The sequence below is a fragment of the Physella acuta genome, unplaced genomic scaffold, assembly GCF_028476545.2.
Source record: "Physella acuta isolate Inbredline_101_S28 unplaced genomic scaffold, ASM2847654v3 ptg001945l, whole genome shotgun sequence".
NCBI classification, from domain to species: Eukaryota; Metazoa; Mollusca; class Gastropoda; family Physidae; genus Physella; species Physella acuta.
The window spans coordinates 10802-37500 of record NW_026733450.1 but is presented as its reverse complement, the minus strand read 5'-3'; the positions used below and the strand labels follow the sequence as shown (position 1 = coordinate 37500).

The window sequence follows — 26699 nt, the reverse complement described above, 5'->3', positions numbered from 1 at the left end:
CATTGCGTTTTCTATGATAGTATTTAGGGACGTAGAAATGGTTGAGAGATTACTTCGTGCTATTTATAGACCACAGAACTATTACTGTATTCACGTAGATGCTAAAGCAGACAAAGAATTTTTCCTCGCCGTATCTGCTGTAGCGCAATGTTTCACTAATGTTTTCTTGACGGCTGAACGAGTAGACGTCCAGTGGGGACAGTTCAGTATACTGGAACCGGAACTGCTGTGCATGAAACAACTGTGGAGATATACAAAATGGAAGTACTTTATCAACCTCACTGGACAAGAGTTTCCATTGAAGACAAACGCTCAGCTGGTGAAAATATTAAAAGCTTACAACGGTGCAAATGATCTGGAAGGAACAATAAAAAGGTAAATAATTCTATAAATTGTAGTTATAAAAGTATTGCGATTCAGCTTTCAATACATACTTATCATGTAATATATATCTATAGCGAAAACAATTTTAAACCTGTAAAAAGTATATGTTTTGATTTATACATGTGTTAATCTTCGTGATGAAGATGCAGTTTTATACTTAATGCCAATCAAAACGATACTTGTAAAAAAAACCTAAAACAACAATTTAAACGAATTTAAAATTAGAAAATCGTTATCAAATGTGGTCTATCTAATTATTATTGTAAATTTAGTGAATAGAGAATTTGGGTAATTACATTTTTCTCGATGTCAAAACTTTACTAGAAATGTTATACTCGGTGTTGTGGATTATACTTACCCATGGATAATTATATATATAAGAAAATAAGAGTTTGTAATTTTATAAGATTGTATTTTATTTCTATAAATAGAGCAAATCTAGATAGATGGCCAACAAAACCACCAAGATAATTATACAATTAGAAAATAAGAGTTTGTAATTTTATAAGATTGTATTTTATTTCCATAAATAGAGCAAATCTAGATAGATGGCCAACAAAACCACCAAGAGGTTTAAGAGCAGTTAAAGGAGCAGTTCACGTTATCGTTAACAGGTTCTGTATTTACTCCTTCTTCTTCGATTTTATTTAAACTTTACTTCCGAGCTTCTCTTGCGTTATAGGATCTATATGTAGAATTATTTTTTTACACATTGGTGTGTTGTTATATATTTTTAAATATCATTTTTTCTCTATGATAATATAAATATAAAAGCTCGCTATTATAACAGTATTCACCCGAAAACAAATTTTATAATTTGAAATCACGATTTTGATTAGAATTTAAAACGTAATCTTTAGCTTTTTACTTGAATTCAATTCATTCAAGAAAAATCACCACTCTGGAAGTAAAAGCTTGAAATTTTTTTTTGGTGGGGGGGGGGGGGGGAAGGGCGGTAGACTTTCTTCGGGGGTCGGACACTGTTAAAAGTATATATTTTCTATATAAATTATATAAATTTCATTTCGTTCGGGGGGGGGGGGGGGCGTAAGAATTTTTTCGGGGGTTGGGGGGCAAAGAAGAGATGCCTGGAAGAAACTCAGTAGCCATGTTAGCTTTTTACCTCGCACATATTAATATGATAAAATTATGTTTGGTGTCAAATATACAAGGGAAATAATTCTGTAATTATTGCGCTTTAGCTTTATTAAAGTACCGCCCCCTGTTTTTATCTGGAGAACAGAGTTAAAATAGTATTAACAAAAGAAATGTCATATACACATAATTTTGTTCGTGATTAACTTTTTTGTGTTGTTGATCATCATTACAGTAATCACATCATTGTGTATTATGTATTTTATATAAGGAAAGACTAAAAACATATTATATAACTATTGATTTTCGGTAAAACTCCCTTATTAAAATTACAAAACTACATTTTAACAAACAATAGATTTTCAAAAGATAACTTTAACTCCATTTTAGTTCAATGCAAATTTTTAAAAAGTTGGACGCTGTGGTCAATGCATGAGTAGATAAGTACATAGCTTGAAAGTGCAAATGTAATTCGTAGTCTGTAGGTTTTATTGGGTTCTACTAGATCAGTTGCGCACTTAGTTAGGTCTGCAGCATTTTTGCTATCCAACTACGCATCTGTCACACATGTATGACCACAATAGTTAGCCCTACTTATGAATTAAAAATGAAACTAAAGCAATGAAATTTATTAAGTCATTTGTAAGGGAAATTAATTAAATCTGAACATAATAATAAAAGACTCAGTAAACAAAATAATATATTTCAGTCACATCTGAAGCGAAGATAAATCTTTTTGATGAAATTTTGATGAATGTTTTTTGCAAGAAACTTGGTCGACCAAATCTTTCAAGACGGCAAATTTTCTCCATTACATGTTTTATATTAAAGTGTATATGACGTCGTTTTTCAGAGATTTTGTTGACTACATCCTACCTAACGACACATTTTCTCCATTACATGTTTTATATTAATGTGTCTATGTCGTCGGTCCCCAGAGACTTTGTTGACTACATCCTACACAACGACACAGCCAAGGATCTACTGGAGTGGGTCAAAGGAACGGGAGTTCCCGATGAAACGTTTTTCGCCACATTAAACCACAACCCACAACTTGGGATACGCGGCAGCTACAAAGGTAAGTTTAATAATAACGTAAAGAAAAGTGTGGCTCACTCCACCTCCCTTAGTGTCTCAGTACCATAAACACTAGGTCTAATTTGAGTGGAGACGCAGATCTTTATTTGATCGCCTCCCCAATTAGAGGATAGGAGAATGTTGACCAAATATGGAAGGTATTGCGGAAAGTAATTACCATATTGGGCTCAAAATCGGTAGCTATCCTGAGGAGCTGAAAAGTGATTACAGATGGGCTAACAACCCGGACATGTAACTAAGCGATGATAGTTTAACTAATTTATTCATTTTGTCCGATTCAAGTACCTATCTTTTATGATGTTTAGTTTTTTAAACATAACGTACGCTTTATAATAATATTTGGATCTCGTTTCAATTAATATTAGTTCTCCTTTCATCAAAAGTACTTTTAAGCTAATTTACATGGCCTAAAACATTACACTTCAACTTTTTTACCTCACAATCAAATTTTATTTCTGTTTTTATTTTACCATTTTAAATATTACGAAGTCTGACACACCAATGTAAGAGTTAGAGTAGTAATGAATACGATAAGTTTAAAATAACACGCCAATCTAATTACATTCCAGGTGAGCCTGAAACTGACGGTGAAATCAAACCATTTTTAGCAAGATATAAAAACTGGTTTGGCATGTATCCCTGCGCTGGTCAGTCGGTCAGAGGCATTTGTATACTATCAACAGGTAATAGATTTGTTAGTCACCTGTATACTATCAACAGGTAATAGATGTATTAGTCACCTGTATACTATCAACAGGTAATAGATTTGTTAGTCGCCGGTATACTATCAACAGGTGATATATTTATCAGTGACCTATATACTATCAACAGGTAATAGATTTATTACTCACCTGTATACTATCCACAGTTAATGACTTGATTATAGGCCCGTGTTTTTGTTGTTGCATTAGTAAAGTATTTAACAGTTGTTTTAGATGCATTTTATTTCATCATATAAGATACGCTTATACGATATAATATATCATCAAACGCTATAGATTGCATACATATAGTCGATTAAATGTTTCTTGTATAGCAAAGCTAAATACAGGTTGTTGCAAGTAAAATTTAATACGAGCTGAACCGCCCCCTAAGCATACACCGCTATTTAGATGTTTTATTTTTTACTTTTCAGTAATTCGTAATTTGTGAATTTGACACTACCCTCTCTTCCCCCTGCCCCCACCCATCATCTCCCCTCATCCCCACCCCCACCCCCCCCCCACCCCCGTGAAAGCAGCCGTCTGTGACGACAGTTCAAAGACGACAATAAAAAGATCAAGCAGAACTTCTTACCTCTCCTTAGTTTCAAATTGTTTAAAAGCTAAATTATCTGCCCCTAATAGCCGTCACATTGTAAACACTCGGAGTGAACGACAGCTCACCAGACTGGTGGGTTTGGGGTGGTAGCGATATGCCTAAAGAGTGGGGTAGAAACGATAAAGCCCTTACGTGGTGGTGTCTCGCATGGTCCCCATGTAGAGAGTTATATATATATAGATTAGTATATCCAGTGAAACATATTAACTATAAAAGCTAAGTATCTCTCATTGATTCTCATTGTCTCTCAGGTGATCTACCATTGCTTTACGATGCTAAACAACTTTTCGCCAACAAATTCTACCTGTGGGAAGATTTCCTATCTGTTGGTTGTTTGGAGGAAAAGTTGATGAACGACACGAGGGATGAATTTCTGGGTGTAAAGACATTTAACGTGTCTTATTATGAGAGTTTGGGGTTTGTGAAAAATAGCGTGGTATAATAAGAGCTTAAAACTAAAGACAGAACAAACACTAATTTATAAAGTAAACAATTTGCCATTGTATTTATTATAAAGTTGTATCTGTTCACATCATATTTTTTTGTGGGATGAGCCAATTTTTGTTTTTTTAATTTTAACCATTTTTTGTTCAATTCCCAATTACATTCATTAACGATGTCAATGTAATAATATATATTGTTTAATTTAATAAGCAATTAAGCAAGTTATTAAAATTTGATTTTAAAATTACACACACTCGATCAAATGGCCGTCGCATATTAATCATGGCTTGTTTATTTTTTTGCCTGAGCGTCGATCACGAACTAAGTGCTGGCTGTTAACTGTCTTTTAGAGATATCAAACTCAGAGGCATAGCGACCCTTACCGGCGCCCGGGGACAAACTTTCGATTTGCAACCTCCCCCCCCCCCCCCCTCAGGATTTCGATTTGCAGCCCCCCCCCCCAAACTTTCGATTTGCACCCCCCTCAAGCTTTCAATTTATTTTTCCAACCCATTTTAGTGCCCCCTAAGGTCGGCGTCCGGAGACATATGTCCCCCCCCTCCCCCTCGCTACGCCTCTGATCAAACTACTAGTCGAATTTAATATAAACGAAATTACTCACAGCACATGTGGAGTAAACTTATTTTTTTTTTGTATTAAAGAAAGCATTTTAATTTTTAATTTAAAAAAAATATATTTGAAACCTTTATTATAAAGCGGCGTCGAGCGAGTTGCATAAGAAACGTCAAACTGAGAGGGGGAATAGTTGTCTAGAGAGCGAGTGACGAGGTGAGGAACGTAGGCTCAAAAGTTGTGATGATATTTTTTGGCACTTAAATAAAGAAAGGAAGTGATTTTTCTGACTTAAAATTGTATTAAAAAATGTTTACATAAATTATAATATAAATTTACCTCTGTAACTATCTAAAAATAAAATCCTATTTTATTACGTTTACAAAATTTAGGCTGATGTAAGCTGATGTTTAACGTCATTTTATGTGAGGCTGACTTTTGTTACTGTGTGTCGTTGGTGGGTAAGGGAGGGGGTGTTGGAAAATATGTAAAAAGCGTGATGCGGTTTATGGAAGACCCCAAGGTTCCGGAATGTCAGTCTGATCGGCGTGGTCGAGTCGGTAAAGCTCATGGTTGATAAACCGAAAAGTCTCGAGTTCGAACCCTCGGGCAGATGAGGCTCGTTAGCTGGGGACAGCCACTCTTCTAGGAGAGACAACTCCAAATTTAAACAACTGCTGCCTTGTAGTTTGTTCTTGGTTGGACAAAGGCTATGGAAGCAAATCCAAACAGAAAAGCAGGCTGAAATCGACTACAGCAGGTTCTTATTGAACGTTGGGGAAGGTAAAGTACCTACAAATGAAAATGGGGAAATAGAATTACCGGAAGATATGGTCCTCAACAATATTTCTATCGAACAATGTATGAAAAACATATACCCTTCATTTGAAGAACCCAAGGTGGTATTTTCAAAAAGATGCATTTTGGTGCCATTGAATGAAAATTTAAGAACAATAAATTCAATGTGCATAAGAGAATTTCCCGGTCAGTTGAAAGAATATTTCTCTTTCAACTCTGTAATTGAAGGAACTGACTCTGCACATTTTCCCACTGAATTTTTAGATTCTGTTGAGTTGTCTGGTCTGCCACCGCATAGGTTGGAACTAAAAATAGGTTCCCATATAGCACTGTTACGAAATCTTGATCCCCCAAGATTGTGCAATGGAACTAGACTAATAATTCAAGCGTTGCACAACAACCTTATAGTTGCTAAAATACTTATAGGACAATATCAAAACGAAACTGTTTTAATACCAAGAATAACAGTAAAATTAACTGAAGGCGACGATATTCCCCTACAAAGAACACAGTTTCCAGTCCAGTCATGTTTTGCCATGACAATACACAAGGCTCAAGGGCAGACCATGGAAAATGTCCTTATTTACTTAGAAAAACCTGTATTTCAGCATGGTCAGTTATATGTAGCACTTAGCCGAGGAAGAAGAAAGGAAAATGTTAAGGTGCTTTTAAAAGATAGCATATTTACAAGGAATGTAGTCATTAGAAGTATTTTGCAATAAATTCAATTTTGTTGTTTTTGATGCTCTGGTTTTACTGTAGAAGCTTTAAGCAGGAAATAGTTAGACCTATGTTGCCATGGTGTAGGTCTAAATAAATATTTGGTTATCACATTCATCAATTAATACAGATATTTCCTTATGCAAATAAATATGATTTAACAGTTTCATCGTAAACAACTTTTTAAAGTTTTTTTTTTTTTTAAGAAATTTCCAGTAGTTCAAAATCTCTGATGATGTGTGAATAAAAACTAAAATGTAGAAGTTTATTATCTTTTTACATTGTTGGTCCAAAATCATATTTATTTGATGATCCAATATGTAGCCTAATTGTGAATATTATAGCTTTTACTAGGCCAGCAAAATGTCATATTACACCTTTTTTATTACTACTCTGATAATAATAGTTTTAATAATAACAAATCTGTATTTTTAATTAATTTATTTGAAACCATTTTAAATGGTATACTTTCATTTTTTTAAATATTCTATCATTATAAAATAATTTTTTTTAATTGTCTATGTGTTGTTATTATATTTCGTTTTGTTTCTTTTTAAACACACACAAACAGCACTTTAATAACCTATAATTATCTCTCAACGATTCAACTGAGTAACATAAAATTGTATTTTTCATTAGGACATAAAGAAAATAGCCCAAAACACTTAAGTATTATTTCAATCTGATAATCTGAGTGTGTAATATAGTTCACTTTGCTCTACTGTAAAGTGTACTTAAAATGTAATGTCGACGAAATAGTTCTTTTTAAACAAATTGCATACAGTGCAGGACCCTTAACTTTTTTTTATGATACCCGTTTTGACAAAAAAAAAAAAAAAAAACACCTGGTTCTTAAGTTACACACAAAAATATGTGGTGGTCAGGCTATTTGTGACGATAATATAAATTTACCTCTGTAACTATCTAAAAATGAAATCTTATTTTATTACGTTTACAAAATTTAGGCTGATGTAAGCTGATGTTTAACGTCATTTTATGTGAGGCTGACTTTTGTTACTGTGTGTCGTTGGCGGGTAAGGGAGGGGGTGTTGGAAAATATGTAAAAAGCGTGATGCGGTTTATGGAAGACCCCAAGGTTCCGGAATGTCAGTCTGATCGGCGTGGTCGAGTCGGTAAAGCTCATGGTTGATAAACCGAAAAGTCTCGAGTTCGAACCCTCGGGCAGATGAGGCTCGTTAGCTGGGGACAGCCACTCTTCTAGGAGAGACAACTCCAAATTTAAACAACTGCTGCCTTGTAGTTTGTTCTTGGTTGGACAAAGGCTATGGAAGCAAATCCAAACAGAAAAGCAGGCTGAAATCGACTACAGCAGGTTCTTATTGAACGTTGGTGAAGGTAAAGTACCTACAAATGAAAATGGGGAAATAGAATTACCGGAAGATATGGTCCTCAACAATATTTCTATCGAACAATGTATGAAAAACATATACCCTTCATTTGAAGAACCCAAGGTGGTATTTTCAAAAAGATGCATTTTGGTGCCATTGAATGAAAATTTAAGAACAATAAATTCAATGTGCATAAGAGAATTTCCCGGTCAGTTGAAAGAATATTTCTCTTTCAACTCTGTAATTGAAGGAACTGACTCTGCACATTTTCCCACTGAATTTTTAGATTCTGTTGAGTTGTCTGGTCTGCCACCGCATAGGTTGGAACTAAAAATAGGTTCCCCTATAGCACTGTTACGAAATCTTGATCCCCCAAGATTGTGCAATGGAACTAGACTAATAATTCAAGCGTTGCACAACAACCTTATAGTTGCTAAAATACTTATAGGACAATATCAAAACGAAACTGTTTTAATACCAAGAATAACAGTAAAATTAACTGAAGGCGACGATATTCCCCTACAAAGAACACAGTTTCCAGTCCAGTCATGTTTTGCCATGACAATACACAAGGCTCAAGGGCAGACCATGGAAAATGTCCTTATTTACTTAGAAAAACCTGTATTTCAGCATGGTCACTTATATGTAGCACTTAGCCGAGGAAGAAGAAAGGAAAATGTTAAGGTGCTTTTAAAAGATAGCATATTTACAAGGAATGTAGTCATTAGAAGTATTTTGCAATAAATTCAATTTTGTTGTTTTTGATGCTCTGGTTTTACTGTAGAAGCTTTAACCAGGAAATAGTTAGACCTATGTTGCCATGGTGTAGGTCTAAATAAATATTTGGTTATCACATTCATCAATTAATACAGATATTTCCTTATGCAAATAAATATGATTTAACAGTTTCATCGTAAACAACTTTTTAAAGTTTTTTTTTTTTTTTTTTAAGAAATTTCCAGTAGTTCAAAATCTCTGATGATGTGTGAATAAAAACTAAAATGTAGAAGTTTATTATCTTTTTACATTGTTGGTCCAAAATCATATTTATTTGATGATCCAATATGTAGCCTAATTGTGAATATTATAGCTTTTACTAGGCCAGCAAAATGTCATATTACACCTTTTTTATTACTACTCTGATAATAATAGTTTTAATAATAACAAATCTGTATTTTTAATTAATTTATTTGAAACCATTTTAAATGGTATACTTTCATTTTTTTAAATATTCTATCATTATAAAATAATTTTTTTTAATTGTCTATGTGTTGTTATTATATTTCGTTTTGTTTCTTTTTAAACACACACAAACAGCACTTTAATAACCTATAATTATCTCTCAACGATTCAACTGAGTAACATAAAATTGTATTTTTCATTAGGACATAAAGAAAATAGCCCAAAACACTTAAGTATTATTTCAATCTGATAATCTGAGTGTGTAATATAGTTCACTTTGCTCTACTGTAAAGTGTACTTAAAATGTAATGTCGACGAAATAGTTCTTTTTAAACAAATTGCATACAGTGCAGGACCCTTAACTTTTTTTTATGATACCCGTTTTGACAAAAAAAAAAAAAAAAAAACACCTGGTTCTTAAGTTACACACAAAAATATGTGGTGGTCAGGCTATTTGTGACGATAATATAAATTTACCTCTGTAACTATCTAAAAATGAAATCTTATTTTATTACGTTTACAAAATTTAGGCTGATGTAAGCTGATGTTTAACGTCATTTTATGTGAGGCTGACTTTTGTTACTGTGTGTCGTTGGTGGGTAAGGGAGGGGGTGTTGGAAAATATGTAAAAAGCGTGATGCGGTTTATGGAAGACCCCAAGGTTCCGGAATGTCAGTCTGATCGGCGTGGTCGAGTCGGTAAAGCTCATGGTTGATAAACCGAAAAGTCTCGAGTTCGAACCCTCGGGCAGATGAGGCTCGTTAGCTGGGGACAGCCACTCTTCTAGGAGAGACAACTCCAAATTTAAACAACTGCTGCCTTGTAGTTTGTTCTTGGTTGGACAAAGGCTATGGAAGCAAATCCAAACAGAAAAGCAGGCTGAAATCGACTACAGCAGGTTCTTATTGAACGTTGGGGAAGGTAAAGTACCTACAAATGAAAATGGGGAAATAGAATTACCGGAAGATATGGTCCTCAACAATATTTCTATCGAACAATGTATGAAAAACATATACCCTTCATTTGAAGAACCCAAGGTGGTATTTTCAAAAAGATGCATTTTGGTGCCATTGAATGAAAATTTAAGAACAATAAATTCAATGTGCATAAGAGAATTTCCCGGTCAGTTGAAAGAATATTTCTCTTTCAACTCTGTAATTGAAGGAACTGACTCTGCACATTTTCCCACTGAATTTTTAGATTCTGTTGAGTTGTCTGGTCTGCCACCGCATAGGTTGGAACTAAAAATAGGTTCCCCTATAGCACTGTTACGAAATCTTGATCCCCCAAGATTGTGCAATGGAACTAGACTAATAATTCAAGCGTTGCACAACAACCTTATAGTTGCTAAAATACTTATAGGACAATATCAAAACGAAACTGTTTTAATACCAAGAATAACAGTAAAATTAACTGAAGGCGACGATATTCCCCTACAAAGAACACAGTTTCCAGTCCAGTCATGTTTTGCCATGACAATACACAAGGCTCAAGGGCAGACCATGGAAAATGTCCTTATTTACTTAGAAAAACCTGTATTTCAGCATGGTCAGTTATATGTAGCACTTAGCCGAGGAAGAAGAAAGGAAAATGTTAAGGTGCTTTTAAAAGATAGCATATTTACAAGGAATGTAGTCATTAGAAGTATTTTGCAATAAATTCAATTTTGTTGTTTTTGATGCTCTGGTTTTACTGTAGAAGCTTTAAGCAGGAAATAGTTAGACCTATGTTGCCATGGTGTAGGTCTAAATAAATATTTGGTTATCACATTCATCAATTAATACAGATATTTCCTTATGCAAATAAATATGATTTAACAGTTTCATCGTAAACAACTTTTTAAAGTTTTTTTTTTTTTTAAGAAATTTCCAGTAGTTCAAAATCTCTGATGATGTGTGAATAAAAACTAAAATGTAGAAGTTTATTATCTTTTTACATTGTTGGTCCAAAATCATATTTATTTGATGATCCAATATGTAGCCTAATTGTGAATATTATAGCTTTTACTAGGCCAGCAAAATGTCATATTACACCTTTTTTATTACTACTCTGATAATAATAGTTTTAATAATAACAAATCTGTATTTTTAATTAATTTATTTGAAACCATTTTAAATGGTATACTTTCATTTTTTTAAATATTCTATCATTATAAAATAATTTTTTTTAATTGTCTATGTGTTGTTATTATATTTCGTTTTGTTTCTTTTTAAACACACACAAACAGCACTTTAATAACCTATAATTATCTCTCAACGATTCAACTGAGTAACATAAAATTGTATTTTTCATTAGGACATAAAGAAAATAGCCCAAAACACTTAAGTATTATTTCAATCTGATAATCTGAGTGTGTAATATAGTTCACTTTGCTCTACTGTAAAGTGTACTTAAAATGTAATGTCGACGAAATAGTTCTTTTTAAACAAATTGCATACAGTGCAGGACCCTTAACTTTTTTTTATGATACCCGTTTTGACAAAAAAAAAAAAAAAAAAACACCTGGTTCTTAAGTTACACACAAAAATATGTGGTGGTCAGGCTATTTGTGACGATAATATAAATTTACCTCTGTAACTATCTAAAAATGAAATCTTATTTTATTACGTTTACAAAATTTAGGCTGATGTAAGCTGATGTTTAACGTCATTTTATGTGAGGCTGACTTTTGTTACTGTGTGTCGTTGGTGGGTAAGGGAGGGGGTGTTGGAAAATATGTAAAAAGCGTGATGCGGTTTATGGAAGACCCCAAGGTTCCGGAATGTCAGTCTGATCGGCGTGGTCGAGTCGGTAAAGCTCATGGTTGATAAACCGAAAAGTCTCGAGTTCGAACCCTCGGGCAGATGAGGCTCGTTAGCTGGGGACAGCCACTCTTCTAGGAGAGACAACTCCAAATTTAAACAACTGCTGCCTTGTAGTTTGTTCTTGGTTGGACAAAGGCTATGGAAGCAAATCCAAACAGAAAAGCAGGCTGAAATCGACTACAGCAGGTTCTTATTGAACGTTGGGGAAGGTAAAGTACCTACAAATGAAAATGGGGAAATAGAATTACCGGAAGATATGGTCCTCAACAATATTTCTATCGAACAATGTATGAAAAACATATACCCTTCATTTGAAGAACCCAAGGTGGTATTTTCAAAAAGATGCATTTTGGTGCCATTGAATGAAAATTTAAGAACAATAAATTCAATGTGCATAAGAGAATTTCCCGGTCAGTTGAAAGAATATTTCTCTTTCAACTCTGTAATTGAAGGAACTGACTCTGCACATTTTCCCACTGAATTTTTAGATTCTGTTGAGTTGTCTGGTCTGCCACCGCATAGGTTGGAACTAAAAATAGGTTCCCCTATAGCACTGTTACGAAATCTTGATCCCCCAAGATTGTGCAATGGAACTAGACTAATAATTCAAGCGTTGCACAACAACCTTATAGTTGCTAAAATACTTATAGGACAATATCAAAACGAAACTGTTTTAATACCAAGAATAACAGTAAAATTAACTGAAGGCGACGATATTCCCCTACAAAGAACACAGTTTCCAGTCCAGTCATGTTTTGCCATGACAATACACAAGGCTCAAGGGCAGACCATGGAAAATGTCCTTATTTACTTAGAAAAACCTGTATTTCAGCATGGTCAGTTATATGTAGCACTTAGCCGAGGAAGAAGAAAGGAAAATGTTAAGGTGCTTTTAAAAGATAGCATATTTACAAGGAATGTAGTCATTAGAAGTATTTTGCAATAAATTCAATTTTGTTGTTTTTGATGCTCTGGTTTTACTGTAGAAGCTTTAAGCAGGAAATAGTTAGACCTATGTTGCCATGGTGTAGGTCTAAATAAATATTTGGTTATCACATTCATCAATTAATACAGATATTTCCTTATGCAAATAAATATGATTTAACAGTTTCATCGTAAACAACTTTTTAAAGTTTTTTTTTTTTTTTAAGAAATTTCCAGTAGTTCAAAATCTCTGATGATGTGTGAATAAAAACTAAAATGTAGAAGTTTATTATCTTTTTACATTGTTGGTCCAAAATCATATTTATTTGATGATCCAATATGTAGCCTAATTGTGAATATTATAGCTTTTACTAGGCCAGCAAAATGTCATATTACACCTTTTTTATTACTACTCTGATAATAATAGTTTTAATAATAACAAATCTGTATTTTTAATTAATTTATTTGAAACCATTTTAAATGGTATACTTTCATTTTTTTAAATATTCTATCATTATAAAATAATTTTTTTTAATTGTCTATGTGTTGTTATTATATTTCGTTTTGTTTCTTTTTAAACACACACAAACAGCACTTTAATAACCTATAATTATCTCTCAACGATTCAACTGAGTAACATAAAATTGTATTTTTCATTAGGACATAAAGAAAATAGCCCAAAACACTTAAGTATTATTTCAATCTGATAATCTGAGTGTGTAATATAGTTCACTTTGCTCTACTGTAAAGTGTACTTAAAATGTAATGTCGACGAAATAGTTCTTTTTAAACAAATTGCATACAGTGCAGGACCCTTAACTTTTTTTTATGATACCCGTTTTGACAAAAAAAAAAAAAAAAAAAACACCTGGTTCTTAAGTTACACACAAAAATATGTGGTGGTCAGGCTATTTGTGACGATGTGGGAGGGGGGGGGGGCGGGTGGAGACATAAAAGTCGTCAAAAAGTCCTATTTGAATAACCCCTGAACCCACAGTTATCCAAAGGATGACGGGTGGTCTAGTATGAATTAAAAATGACACTAAAGCAATGAAATTTATTATTTTCTCCATTACATGTTTTATATTCTCAGTATATGACGTCGTTTTTCAGAGATTTTGTTGACTACATCCTACACAACGAAACAGCCAAGGACCTACTGGAGTGGGTCAAAGGAACGGGAGTTCCCGATGAAACGTTTTTCGCCACATTAAACCACAACCCCCAGCTTGGGATACGCGGCAGCTACAAAGGTAAGTTTAATAATAACGTAAAGAAAAGTGTGGCTCACTCCCCCTCCCTTAGTGTCAGTACCAAAAACACTAGGTCTAATTTGAGTGGAGACGCAGATCTTTATTTGATCGCCTCCCCAATTAGCGGATAGGAGAATGTTGACCAAATATGGAAGGTATTGCGGAAAGTAATTACCATATTGGGCTCAAAATCGGTAGCTATCCTGAGGAGCTGAAAAGTGATTACAGATGGGGTAACAACCCGGACCTGTAACTAAGCTTTGTTAGTTCAACTAATTTATTCATTTTGTCCGATTCAAGTACTAATCTATTATGATGTTTAGTATTTTAAACATAACGTCCGCTTTATAATAATATTTGGATCTCGTTTCAATTAATATTAGTTCTCCTTTCATCAAAGTACTTTTAAGCTAATTTACATGGCCTAAAACATTACACTTCAACTTTTTTTCCCTCACAATCAAGTATTATTTCTGTTTTTATTTTACCATTTTAAATATTACGAAGTCCGACACACCAATGTAAGAGTCAGAGTAGTAATGAATACGATAAGTTTAAAATAACACGCCAATCTAATTACATTCCAGGTGAGCCTGAAACTGACGGTGAAATCAAACCATTTTTAGCAAGATATAAAAACTGGTTTGGCATGTATCCCTGCGCTGGTCAGTCGGTCAGAGGCATTTGTATTCTATCAACAGGTAATAGATTTGTTAGTCACCTGTATTCTATCAACAGGTAATAGATTTGTTAGTCACCTGTATACTATCAACAGGTAATAGATTTGTTAGTCACCGGTATACTATCAACAGGTAATAGATTTGTTAGTCACCTGTATACTATCAACAGGTAATAGATTTGTTAGTCACCTGTATACTATCAACAGGTAATAGATTTGTTAGTCACCGGTATACTATCAACAGGTAATAGATTTGTTAGTCACCTGTATACTATCAACAGGTAATAGATTTGTTAGTCACCGGTATACTATCAACAGGTAATAGATTTGTTAGTCAACTGTATACTATCAACAGGTAATAGATTTGTTAGTCACCGGTATACTATCAACAGGTAATAGATTTGTTAGTCACCGGTATACTATCAACAGGTAATAGATTTGTTAGTCAACTGTATACTATCAACAGGTAATAGATTTGTTAGTCACCGGTATACTATCAACAGGTAATAGATTTGTTAGTCAACTGTATACTATCAACAGGTAATAGATTTATTAGTCACCTTAATGGCTTGATTATAGGCACGTGTTTTTGATGTTGCATTAGTAAAGCATTTAACAGTTGTTTTAGATGCATTTTATTTCATCATATAAATATAAGATACGCTTATACGATATAATATATCATCAAACGCTATAGATTGCATACATATAGTCGATTAAATGTTTCCTTATAAAGCAAAGCTAATTGCAGGTTGCAGCATGTATTATTCTATAATAGCATTTCCAGAGAAACAGATTAATTATATCTTTCAAAAGTACGAGCATAAAAGAAAACGTGTTTTGCTAGATGCACGCTTTTGATTGCTAAGTATCTCTCATTGATTCTCATTGTCTCTCAGGTGATCTACCATTGCTTTTCGATACAAAGGAACTTTTCGCCAACAAATTCTACCTATGGGAAGATTTCCTATCTATTGGTTGTTTGGAGGAAAAGTTGATGAACGACACGAGGGATGAATTTCTGGGTGTAAAGACATTTAACGTGTCTTATTATGAGAGTTTGGGGTTTGTGAAAAATCGCGTGGTAATATAAAAGTTTAAAACTAAAGACAGAACAAACACTAATTTATAAAGAAAACAAATTAGCCTTGTATTTATTATAAAGTTGTATATATTCACATCATTTTTTTGTGTGGGATGTTCCAATTTTTTTTTTTTTTTAATTTTAACCAACTTTTGTTCAATTTTAATTACATTAATTAACGATGGCAATGTAATAATATATATTGTTTAATTTAATTAGCAATTAGGCAAGTTATTAAAATTTGATTTAAAAATAACACCCGCTCGATCAACTGGACTTCGCGGATTAGTCACGGCTTGTTCATTTTTTGCCTGAGCGTCGATCACGACAAACTTTCGATTTGCAACCTCCCCGCCCCCTTTAAGATTTCGATTCGATTTGCACCCCCGCTCTTACTTTCGTTTTGCACACCCCTTCAGGATTTCGATTTGCACTCCCCCCCCCCCCCCCCTCAGGATTTCGATTTGCACCCCCGTTCCTCAAACTTTCAATTTGCACCCCCTCAAGATTTCAATTTATTTTTCCAACCCATTTTGGGTATGTATGTCCCCCCCAACAGCCCCCCCCCCCCTTCCCCTCGCTAGGCCTCTTAACAAACTACTATTCGAATTTAATATAAACGAAATTACTCACATCCCATGTCGAGTAAACTTATTTTTTTGTATTTAAGAAAGCATTTTAATTTTTAATTTAAAAAAAAATTATTTGAAACCTTTATTATAAAGCGGCGTCGAGCGAGTTGCATAAGAAACGTCGCACTGAGAGTGGGAATAGGTGTCTAGACAGCGAGTGACAAGGTGATGAACGTAGGCTCAAAAGTTGTGATGATATTTTTTGGCACTTAAATAAATAAAGGAAGTGATTTTCAGGCTTACAATTGTATTAAAAAAATGTTTATATAAATTATAATATAAATTTACCTCTGTAACTATCTAAAAATGAAATCTTATTTTATTACGTTTACAAAATTTAGGCTGATGTAAGCTGATGTTTAACGTCATTTTATGTGAGGCTGACTTTTGTTACTGTGTGTCGTTGGTGGGTAAGGGAGGGGGTGTTGGAAAAGATGTAAAAAGCGTGATGTGGTTTATGGAAGACCCCAAGGTTCCGGAATGTCAGTCTGATCGGCGTGGTCGAGTCGGTAAAGCTCATGGTTGATAAACCGAAAAGTCTCGAGTTCGAACCCTCGGGCAGATGAGGCTCGTTAGCTGGGGACAGCCACTCTTCTAGGAGAGACAACTCCAAATTTAAACAACTGCTGCCTTGTAGTTTGTTCTTGGTTGGACAAAGGCTATGGAAGCAAATCCAAACAGAAAAGCAGGCTGAAATCGGAGTCAATGGCCTCAATGGCGCATAACCAATTGACACGTAACGCTTAATTGTGTTGGAGGCGTGGTCGAGTCGGCAAAAAGCTCATGTTTGATAAATTCGAACAAAGTCTCGAGTTCAAACCTACTGGCAGATAAATCTCGATCCTCTTCAACACTAATAATTAAGAACGAAGAAGAAGAAGAAGAGTCTGATCACTTTGTTGTGTAAATGAGAGTATAGGTTTGGCCGTGTGTGAGTCAAGATTTATGTTGACAAGACACGTCAGAGAAGTTTTGTAGACAAAAGTCGTATTCTTTGTGTTGTCAAAGTGAAATAAAAAAAAACAGGGATTCATGAACATGATTTGTTGAACTTTTATTTGTGACTGTGACGTATTGTGTTTTGTATCGAGCTAGTAATTGTAAAGGTCTTGTGGTATTATATCGTAAAAATAGAAAATCATTAAATATTGCACGTTTTACATATTCTACGAATGAAAATATCAACAATATTTACATATTAGAACAATCAAAATATACACGTAATTTGTATGAAAGGAAGCTATTTATTACAACATAGTGTTAAAATGTTCAGATATAAATAGTTGTGTTACAACCTAACATTCGCTATGTCGCCAAAATGTATGTGCCTGTAAATCTGTTTATCAAAATAGAATCAGGAAGAACTTTTTTTTATTTTTAACATAGTTTTACCATCGTATTGAAATGGTAATCGTGGATTGAGATTATCCCTTAAGCTAAATGACACATTCAACATTTTCTTTGGTGCAGCGGGGTAAAGCAACATGTGGTGTTTTTTTAATAAGACGTTATATTTTTATTGATTAAAGACGTAACTTTTGTATAGATTAATTGTATTTGAAATGACGGTCAAGTACGATTGTTCTATTGCACAATAGTCTATGTCATAAAGCAAAAGTTTAAATCATTTGCACATTATATATATATATATATATATATATATATATATATATATATATATATATATATATATATATATATATATATATATATATATATATATATATATGTGTGTGTGTGTGTGTGTGTGTTTAGTAATAAGCTGCACATTTTCCGATTTCGTATGTTACACAAAATCAATTGCCGGAGACGACACAAATTCGCAATTAATAAATTTATTTTTTAAAATGAAAACAAGCCTTGGAGAAGATATTAAATCCATATCAACAACGATTCAAACTTAACATGACACGTAACTCTGTAAAAATGATCTAAAACAATTACGGACTCGAGTCCCTTAGCAAACCCAGCTCTAATGTACACATGGCTGAAAACAAGGATAGTAAAGTGAACTTGGTAAAAAGCTGACAAAACCACCCCTTTATATACCGTTGTAAAGAAACATGAACTCTACTTGACCAGCGCAATAGACCGTCAGTTCTAAAGAGGGTAACATGACTATACAACTATAGAGTCTGCTATTTTTACTAATTTCGTAAGAAATGTTGTGGTCAGTAGATACGAAAACCATTCTTACCGCTAGCCGAATTCTAGACACGTCAACGACAAGAAAATCAGTGTGAAGCTTTATTAAAGGCATGATGTGAGAACCGCTCAAATAATCCGCTCAAATAATCCACTGGATTACGATACAAGGGTTAAGCGTCTTAAATTCGTCGATCAAAAAAACATTTTTCATTGACTAGTCAAAAAACGTCCATACTACATAGGCGAATTCATTTTTCATCGCTAAGAACAAATAAACATTTACACAATTCCATTCTTCGTTTATAGCTTCAGAAGAAAATTATTATTTTAGTTAAAGTGATTGATAAAATTTAGAATTTTCTTTTTATTATCGTTTGGTGTTCGGTTCTGTTCCATATTTTAGAAAATTACTTTTTATTTGTATTGAAATAATATTTAGAGACACCTATGAATTTTATTGTATACGTCTTCAATTTCAATTCGCCGTTGAGTTCACACATAAATTATACTATATTATATAACTTCGTTCCTTTCTAAACTGCACAAGTTTGTCTACGTCTGGTATACATTCTGGTAAGATTTTTTTTCTCTTTTGTATTCACATTTGGCTTTCGTAGTTTAAACATGTTATCTCTCTGCTAGAAATAGTAGTCTGTAAATTAAGAAAAAGAGTTTGGTGTGAGTTGTTTACATTTGAAGAATGATTTGTAAAAACCCATCAACAAAGAGTTAGTTTTGTTCTACTTCACTTGCCTTCTGGAGTTGAGTATGAGTTCTTTGCGATTAGTGAAACACATTTATTGACTTCGTATACCCGGCTATTAACTAACTTAATAAATAAGTTATTTTTCGATCTAAATATGTGTCTTCTTACATTTTGCACTTATTGTGTCTTCTGATTTACATCATTCCATTTCAAATAATAAATTAACAATTAATCATGTTTGTAACTGGATGTAGATCAATTATAAACTTATAAATACACCGTATATATATATATATATATATATATATATATATATATATATATATATATATATATATATATGTGTGTGTGTGTGTTTAATATATAGCCTATGTAAATGTAACCTTTTTGCACGATTTCAGAAAATCTCTTAAAAAGCAAACGAATTAAAAATTTTGAAACAATAAAATGAACAGCTTACTATCTAGGAAATGCTGTTTTATTTCTGCTATAGCCGCCACTATATTTTTATTTTACTTAACTCTTTTCATGGAAACCCAATACCGCTTTTCAACAAGCACCAAGTCATTACACATCATAAATAGAAAATGTCTGGAGTACAATTATGCAAAACGGATTCAAGAAATAAGTTCTTTATACCAGTTGCCAAAGTTCGATTGCTTACGATTGTTTCAAAATAACACAGCATATTTAGAAGAAGCTATATTGCGGAGAAACAACATCACTTCAGATATTTCCGATGATTATTATTTAAACGTGACAACGGATTGTCACGATTTTCAGCTGTCACGTGGTTACATCATGTCGTCCTTGACCCAAGAGGAAGAAGAGTTCCCCATCGCTTACACCATCATGGCGTACAAAGACTCGGAGATGGTTGAGAGGCTACTGCGGGCTATCTACAGGCCACAGAACTATTACTGTATTCACGTGGACTTGAAATCTTCAGAGAGTTTTTATTCAGCTATTTCAGCCATATCGCAATGTTTCCCAAACGTTTTCCTCGCGTCCAAAAGAATCGAAGTAATTTGGGGCTTGTTCTCTGTTCTAGAGCCCGAGCTAATCTGTATGAAAGAACTCTCTCGCTACAAAAAATGGAAATATTTTATCAATCTCACGGGGCAGATGTTTCCTTTGAAAACAAATTATCAGATTGTTAAAATACTGAAAGCATTCAGAGGGGCCAACAGTATTAATGGAACTATAAAATAGTGAGTTCTTTACAGTATTAAAAAGTTGTTTATAAAACGTTTTATATATCTAAAGCTGCACATATTTGTATCTTAATATTTTTTTAATTGAATATTAAATTTTAAAATTAAATCTTTTTTTCGCAATAAACTTTGTTGAATGTTTGTAATGTAAAGTTTAATTAACTTTTCATAACACTTTTGTAGAAATGTGTAATGCTACAAAGTAGTTTAGAATAATAGTTATTCATAATAAGACATTAAAGTATTAGATTAAGTTATTTATACATTTTGTATAAAAATATTGAAATATATCGTAATGTAGTTGAAGAGATTATTGCACATCAACATGTGTCTTAAATGTACATTGGTTAACATCAGCAGCCGAATTATGACATAGGAGCACCGAGGTATGTCTAGCAAAGACATGATTTTAAAAATCATCTTTTCCTGTTCGTATTCAAGACACATAGGGTATACTTCCGAGACCTATGAAAGGATAGTGTGGTCAGCACTGTACCCACTCGTTTGCTTTCCTTTACATGAGCTAGGTACCCATCAGATCTAGGTGGACCCTGTTATATTGACTTGAACCCAGATTCAAACTCGATACTTTCGGGTTAGCAGTCTAGGTCTCTACCGCTAGGCCACGCCATTGCAAATATATACCACAATATTACTACGTAGATATTTTGTAGCAATGTTTGTCCTACAAAGACATTCTGTAGAAAATGTAAAGATAATGGAAGAAACACTGGCAACACTCTCTTTTAACAGTGCCTACCCTACACGGTGGAAGGGCAAAACTCCCCCGAGGGGAATCCGTTTATTGAAAGGATCAGTTCATATAGCAGCCAACAGGTGAGTTCTGGTCAGTGGCGTAGCGAGGTCCGGTGTCACCCGGTGCGGCACTTTATGTTGTCACCCCCCAGAGGCGTAGCGACCTTTCCCGGGGGCCGGGGACAAACTTTCAATTTTCGATTTGCACCCCACCTTAAACTTTCGATTTGCAACCCCACCCCCCCCCCTCCTCAAACTTTCGAGTTGCACCCCCCTCCCTCGTCCACCATTGTCGGCATTTGTCAAATTTTCTCTTAAAAGACAATGTAACACTCGAATTAATCACTTAATTAATTGGAATTATCATTTTTTCTCCGCCCCCTCGCTACGCCACTGGTTCTGGTCATACAATATACATCTAATTTTATAAACAGAAAAAGTAAAAATAATATACAATTTGGGTATACAGCTCTGTATATGTTTAAATAGAATACTTATTTATAAGGACGCAAAAATAAATAAATAAATCAAACATCATCTGCCCGGGAATTCGAACTCGGGAATTTTCTGTTCCAAATCTATTTCCTTAACTGACTCGACCACGCCGACCTCCATTTTGACATCTGACGATTTCATATTTGCATTTTTTTAAAAGAAAAATATGAACGGAACAGTGGAAAAATGAATAACTAAATTGTAAAAAATTATTACACCTAAAAACCATTGTTATACTATCTATCTCTTCACTTATTTCAGAGATTTTGTAAACTATGTACTTCACAACGAGACTGCAAAGGAATTTCTTGAATGGAACAAAGACACTTTCGTTCCTGACGAAACATTTTTTTCTTCACTCAACTATAACCCACAGCTGGGGATAAAGGGAACTTACAAAGGTGAACAACTCAATATAATTCTCGGTATATTTAAAACAGGAAAAAAAAGAGATCGAGGCTATCCTCCTTGAATACAAAATAATTTATATACGAAACGCCTTGCTTTGTTACAGAACTAATACATATTTCCATTTTAGAATATGTTATAAAATCATTACTTTAAATATAAATGTCACTATGTCAGCCCAGTGGCGTAGCGAGGGGTGGGGCGGGCGTGCGTACCGCACCGGGTAACACCGTTTAGGGGGGTGACAACAAGGCAAAAAATTGCAAAATATATAGAGAAAAAAAAATTCCACTTAAATAGGTGATTAAGTCGAGTGTTAAATAGTCTTTTAAGAGCAAATTTGACAAATCCCGACAAGGGTGGAGAGGGGGGGGGGGATCAAATCTAAAGTTTGGGGGGGGGGGGGGGGGGAATGCAAATCGAAAGTTTGATTGGGGTGCAAATCGAATGTTTGAGGGGGGTACAAATCGAAAATTGAAAGCTTGATCCAGAGAGCGCGCCAAATTGAACGTTTGTCCCCGGGCGCCGGAAGGGTCGCTACGCCTCTGGGCATTAAGTGCCGCACCGGTTGACACCCGACCTCGCTACGCCACTGTGTCAGCCAATGATACTAGTTTAAAAGTGATTGTATAGAGCTAGATGAGCGTAAACCTCAATGATTGTAGTTAACTGTGCGCTGAAGTTTCACTACCGTAAAGGAAGTGATACATTTTTTTTCTAAAAAGCAATGATCAGTTATCTTAAGTTATCTTCAGTATAACTTAGAGAAATAATTCCCCCAATTTACTTTATGCGATATATTTTATATTGTTAACATTTAATGACGCAATAACATTCATGTTTTAAAGTAATGGTAAGTTACAGAATCACAAAGGAAAAATAACTAAAACAGTTACATTAACGCAGGGGTTCCCAACCTTTTTTTACTCTAGAGCACATTCTAAAATATCGATAGGGGGGCGGGCACCACCTATTTTAAATCGACAAACTCCTTCCAGAGGCGTAGCGACCCTTCCCGTCACCCGGGGACAAAACTTTCGATTTGCACCCCCCCCCCTCAAACTTTCGATTTCCATCCCCTTCAACCTTTCAATAATGTTTATGAAAAAATTTCTGTCTCTATCGAATAGTGAGAGGCGGGCACATACGAATCGTTCGGCGGGCACGGGGTTGGGAATCCCTGCCTTAACTAATAATTTTTCAACTTCATTTTTTAATTCTTTATATTATATTTCAATATAAATTTTGATATATATATATATATATATATATATATATATATATATATATATATATATGTAATAGAGAAAGCGAAATAGATTTATAGAGAAAGAAAATTATATGTACTAGATATATACAGTACATATTATTTATTTATCTGAATTTTTAACCCCGTATTTCAGGTGACCCTGACGATGTACATGAGTACGTAGCCAGGTACACGATCTGGGGTTCGACGTTCAAACTGTGCGCTGGAAAATTTGTCAGAGGGGTCTGCATTCTAAGTTCAGGTTGTTTTTACACAATAGATTTAATGTTAATAACTTTAATATGATATAGTCTTCTTGGAGGTGCTCCATAAACACCGCCACACACGGAATTTTTTTTTTTTTGAGACGTAGTGGAGATGGGAAGGGTCGTAGTGTGTAAGGACACATTTTTACATTTTAAAATGTAATGTGACAAAGATAATTGTTTGCTTTCTATAAGTAACTGTTTATGTAAATTAAAAAAAAAGATTAATAAATTTGCTCATGGTTGAGCGCGCTAAGAAAATACTTTTTTTATTTTTTTTTTTAAATCGATATCTTATAACAACAACAAAAAAACTTTAATATAATTATAGGGACGGTGTCGATCCAGTTTTGATGTCATTTTAGTGGTCCAACTTTTTGTGACGATGTCTGAAGAAATGGAGGAAGTGTGAGAGAGATGGTATATTAGGCCCCATATATAGATTACATACGTATTTTTAAATTGAAATTTCATGTCTACAGGGGATCTACCCAGGCTCGGCCAAGCCAAAGAATTATTCGCCAACAAATTTTACCTACACGAAGACAGGCTAGCGATTGGTTGTCTGGAGGAGAAGATCTTCAACGACACGCGCGATGTGTACATGGGGGTCAAGGTCGTCAACACCAGCTTTTATGAACGTTTGAATTTTGTACAAGATCAGGTGGAATAAAGTACCTGGGGGGGGGGGGGGGTCAGTGACTTCAACACCAGTTTTAAGTACGTTTGAATTTTGTTCAACATCAGGTGGAAGAAAATACCTAGGGGTAATGAACTTCTACAGAAGCTTTTATGAACATATGCATTTTTGTTTCATTTGTTTCGAATAGTTTAAGAATCTTAAATATTTTAATTTTAGTTCTTAATATGTTATAAGTATATATATATATATATATATATATATATATATATATATATATATATATATATATATATATATATATATATATATATATATAGGCCCCCCCCCTATATATATATTTTTTTTTTCTCCAACTTACTTCAATTGTTCGTGATTAGGGTAAATAAATATTGAAAATATGTTAAAATGTGCGTTGTGTGTTCTTTGTATATACGTTTCATTTGAAGCCTTTAGCCTATAGATGTTTCTACAATTCGCTATAAATTTCCACCGACACTGCCTTTTCATTATTAGTTAAACTTGATAAAATAGTATTGTAATAAGTAATGTACAATTTCAAACTTTACGGTCCATGTGCCGGGTAAACTTGAGTTCGTCTGTTTCTGTGACTTTAGCATATGAAGGGATAGTGTTTTCATGATTATACCTAGCGGCCATTACTTTCCCGAACGTGAGTCAGGTACCCATTAAAGCTGGGGGACTCAAGAACTTTGTACACAATCGAGCCCGGATACAATATCGAGACTTCTGGGTTAGCAATCGTACTCTGTGTCACTTGACCAAGCCATACCTCGTAACAACCATATATGCAACGCATTTCTGAGTGTAAAGACATCGAACGTGTCTTATTATGATGAGAGCTTAGCGAATATAAAAAAACTCGCATAATAATGTAGTGCAATAATAATTTATACAACCTAAATCTTTACCGACTCTGAGACATCTGTGCGATTAATCCGTTAAAGCTTACGAAACAGAAATGAATTTTTAATTTGAATTTTTATTGCAGTTTTACAAGGGAGAGGTGAAATTATAAATATGGAAGAAGATTAACCTTTCAGCTTAATGCAAAGGTCAATGTTTTCTCCTTTGCATAACGGTAATGCAACATATGGTGGTTCTCTTCTAGGTGGTCGTCTAAGTTTCGCTTAAAGGATGGGCAGAACAGGAAAAGAAAGCCCCCCTCCCACGCAAAAATCTGTCACCCCTTTATAAATAAATAAATAAATAAATATATATATATATATATATATATATATATATATATATATATATATATATATATATATATATATATATATATATATATATATATTAGTAGACTGGTTTACTAAATTTTTAATTAATTTCATAATGAAGGCATTTGACCTGTTTCATTAAAAATAAGTGTACATTTGTCGTTGGTTAACTAATCACATAAAAATAGACCATGTTTTTTTCGCACCTAAAGTCGTTGAGTTGTAAAATGTTTATCTTTTTTCTCGACCATGTGTTCGCTATAGTATTTCCGTTTTTATCTTCGACTAATGAGGACTAATACAGATTTACAATAGTAATACTTCTGTATGACGTATAATTTAATTCATTTAAGAAGGTTTACTTATACACAGATTGCCTTCGTTACATAGGTCACGAAAATTATGAACTCCACTTCAACTGCTCAATGGATCGCTAAGACAAAAAAAAAGATACTTTTTATTTTACTTTTTTGTCAAATATGTGTAGAAATTAAGGAACGCACACGCATTATACACACATCATACGCGAATAGACGTGTAGATATACACACACAAATGCACATAGAAGAGCATTGTGTCATTCATGTGTTAAAATGTGTATGTATTGACGAAACATCTATGAAAAGCAATGTAATTGGTTTATTGGTGAAATTAAAGCTGAAGTCATTTCAACCGTAAACTTTGAGCATCGATCTAATCACAAAGATCTAGCATATTAACTGGGGATTATGAGATATTTTTAGATGAATCAGATAAAAGGATTTTAACGTTTGGAGTGATATGTTGAGTTGTGTTGTTAGCCGATTGTACAAAACATGTATATGTCTGTTTCGGTTATAAATACAGGAGGTAAATGATCACTCTATGCCATGTTAAGTGTTTGTTAAAAATAGCATAGATGACTGTCTAAATATCGGTTTACTTGTTGATATGGCTTTTTTCTTTGATTTGTTGGCAAATCAACAAAGAAAGTAGTATAGTAGGTATGGAAATAGTATAAATTTTGTTTTTGTAAAATTGTTCTATAAACACACTACATCAACACAGTACGACTGTTCAACACTACGACAGACCAACACACTACGACAGATCAACACAGAACGACATCCAACACACTACGAAAGATCAACACACTATGACAGGCCTACACACTATGATATATCAACACATCCCAACTACAACAAGTAAAACAACACCTCACTTTGACAGATCAACCATCAACTCAATAAGACATATC

At 33.9% G+C, this 26699-nt stretch overlaps 2 protein-coding genes across 2 annotated transcripts in view; both read left to right on the top strand.

Moving 5' to 3' along the window:
• LOC131931335 (beta-1,3-galactosyl-O-glycosyl-glycoprotein beta-1,6-N-acetylglucosaminyltransferase-like) overlaps window positions 1-15716 on the top strand; it is a 16102-nt gene extending 386 nt beyond the window's left edge. The window contains exons 1-5 of the mRNA XM_059288097.1: window positions 1-375; window positions 918-998; window positions 13805-13971; window positions 14571-14645; window positions 15523-15716. The exon at window positions 1-375 is cut by the window's left edge and continues 386 nt beyond it. Coding sequence (XP_059144080.1) covers window positions 1-375; window positions 918-998; window positions 13805-13971; window positions 14571-14645; window positions 15523-15716 — 892 coding nt within the window. The remainder of the gene's footprint in view (window positions 376-917; window positions 999-13804; window positions 13972-14570; window positions 14646-15522) is intronic.
• Window positions 15717-19721: 4005 nt separating this feature from the next.
• LOC131931332 (beta-1,3-galactosyl-O-glycosyl-glycoprotein beta-1,6-N-acetylglucosaminyltransferase) lies at window positions 19722-24254 on the top strand. The gene is made up of 5 exons (XM_059288091.1): window positions 19722-20404; window positions 21161-21244; window positions 21920-22059; window positions 23470-23577; window positions 24064-24254. The coding sequence occupies exons 1-5, from the start codon at window positions 19722-19724 to the stop codon at window positions 24252-24254; spliced, it is 1206 nt and encodes a 401-aa protein (XP_059144074.1).
• The last annotated feature ends 2445 nt before the right edge of the window (window positions 24255-26699 follow it).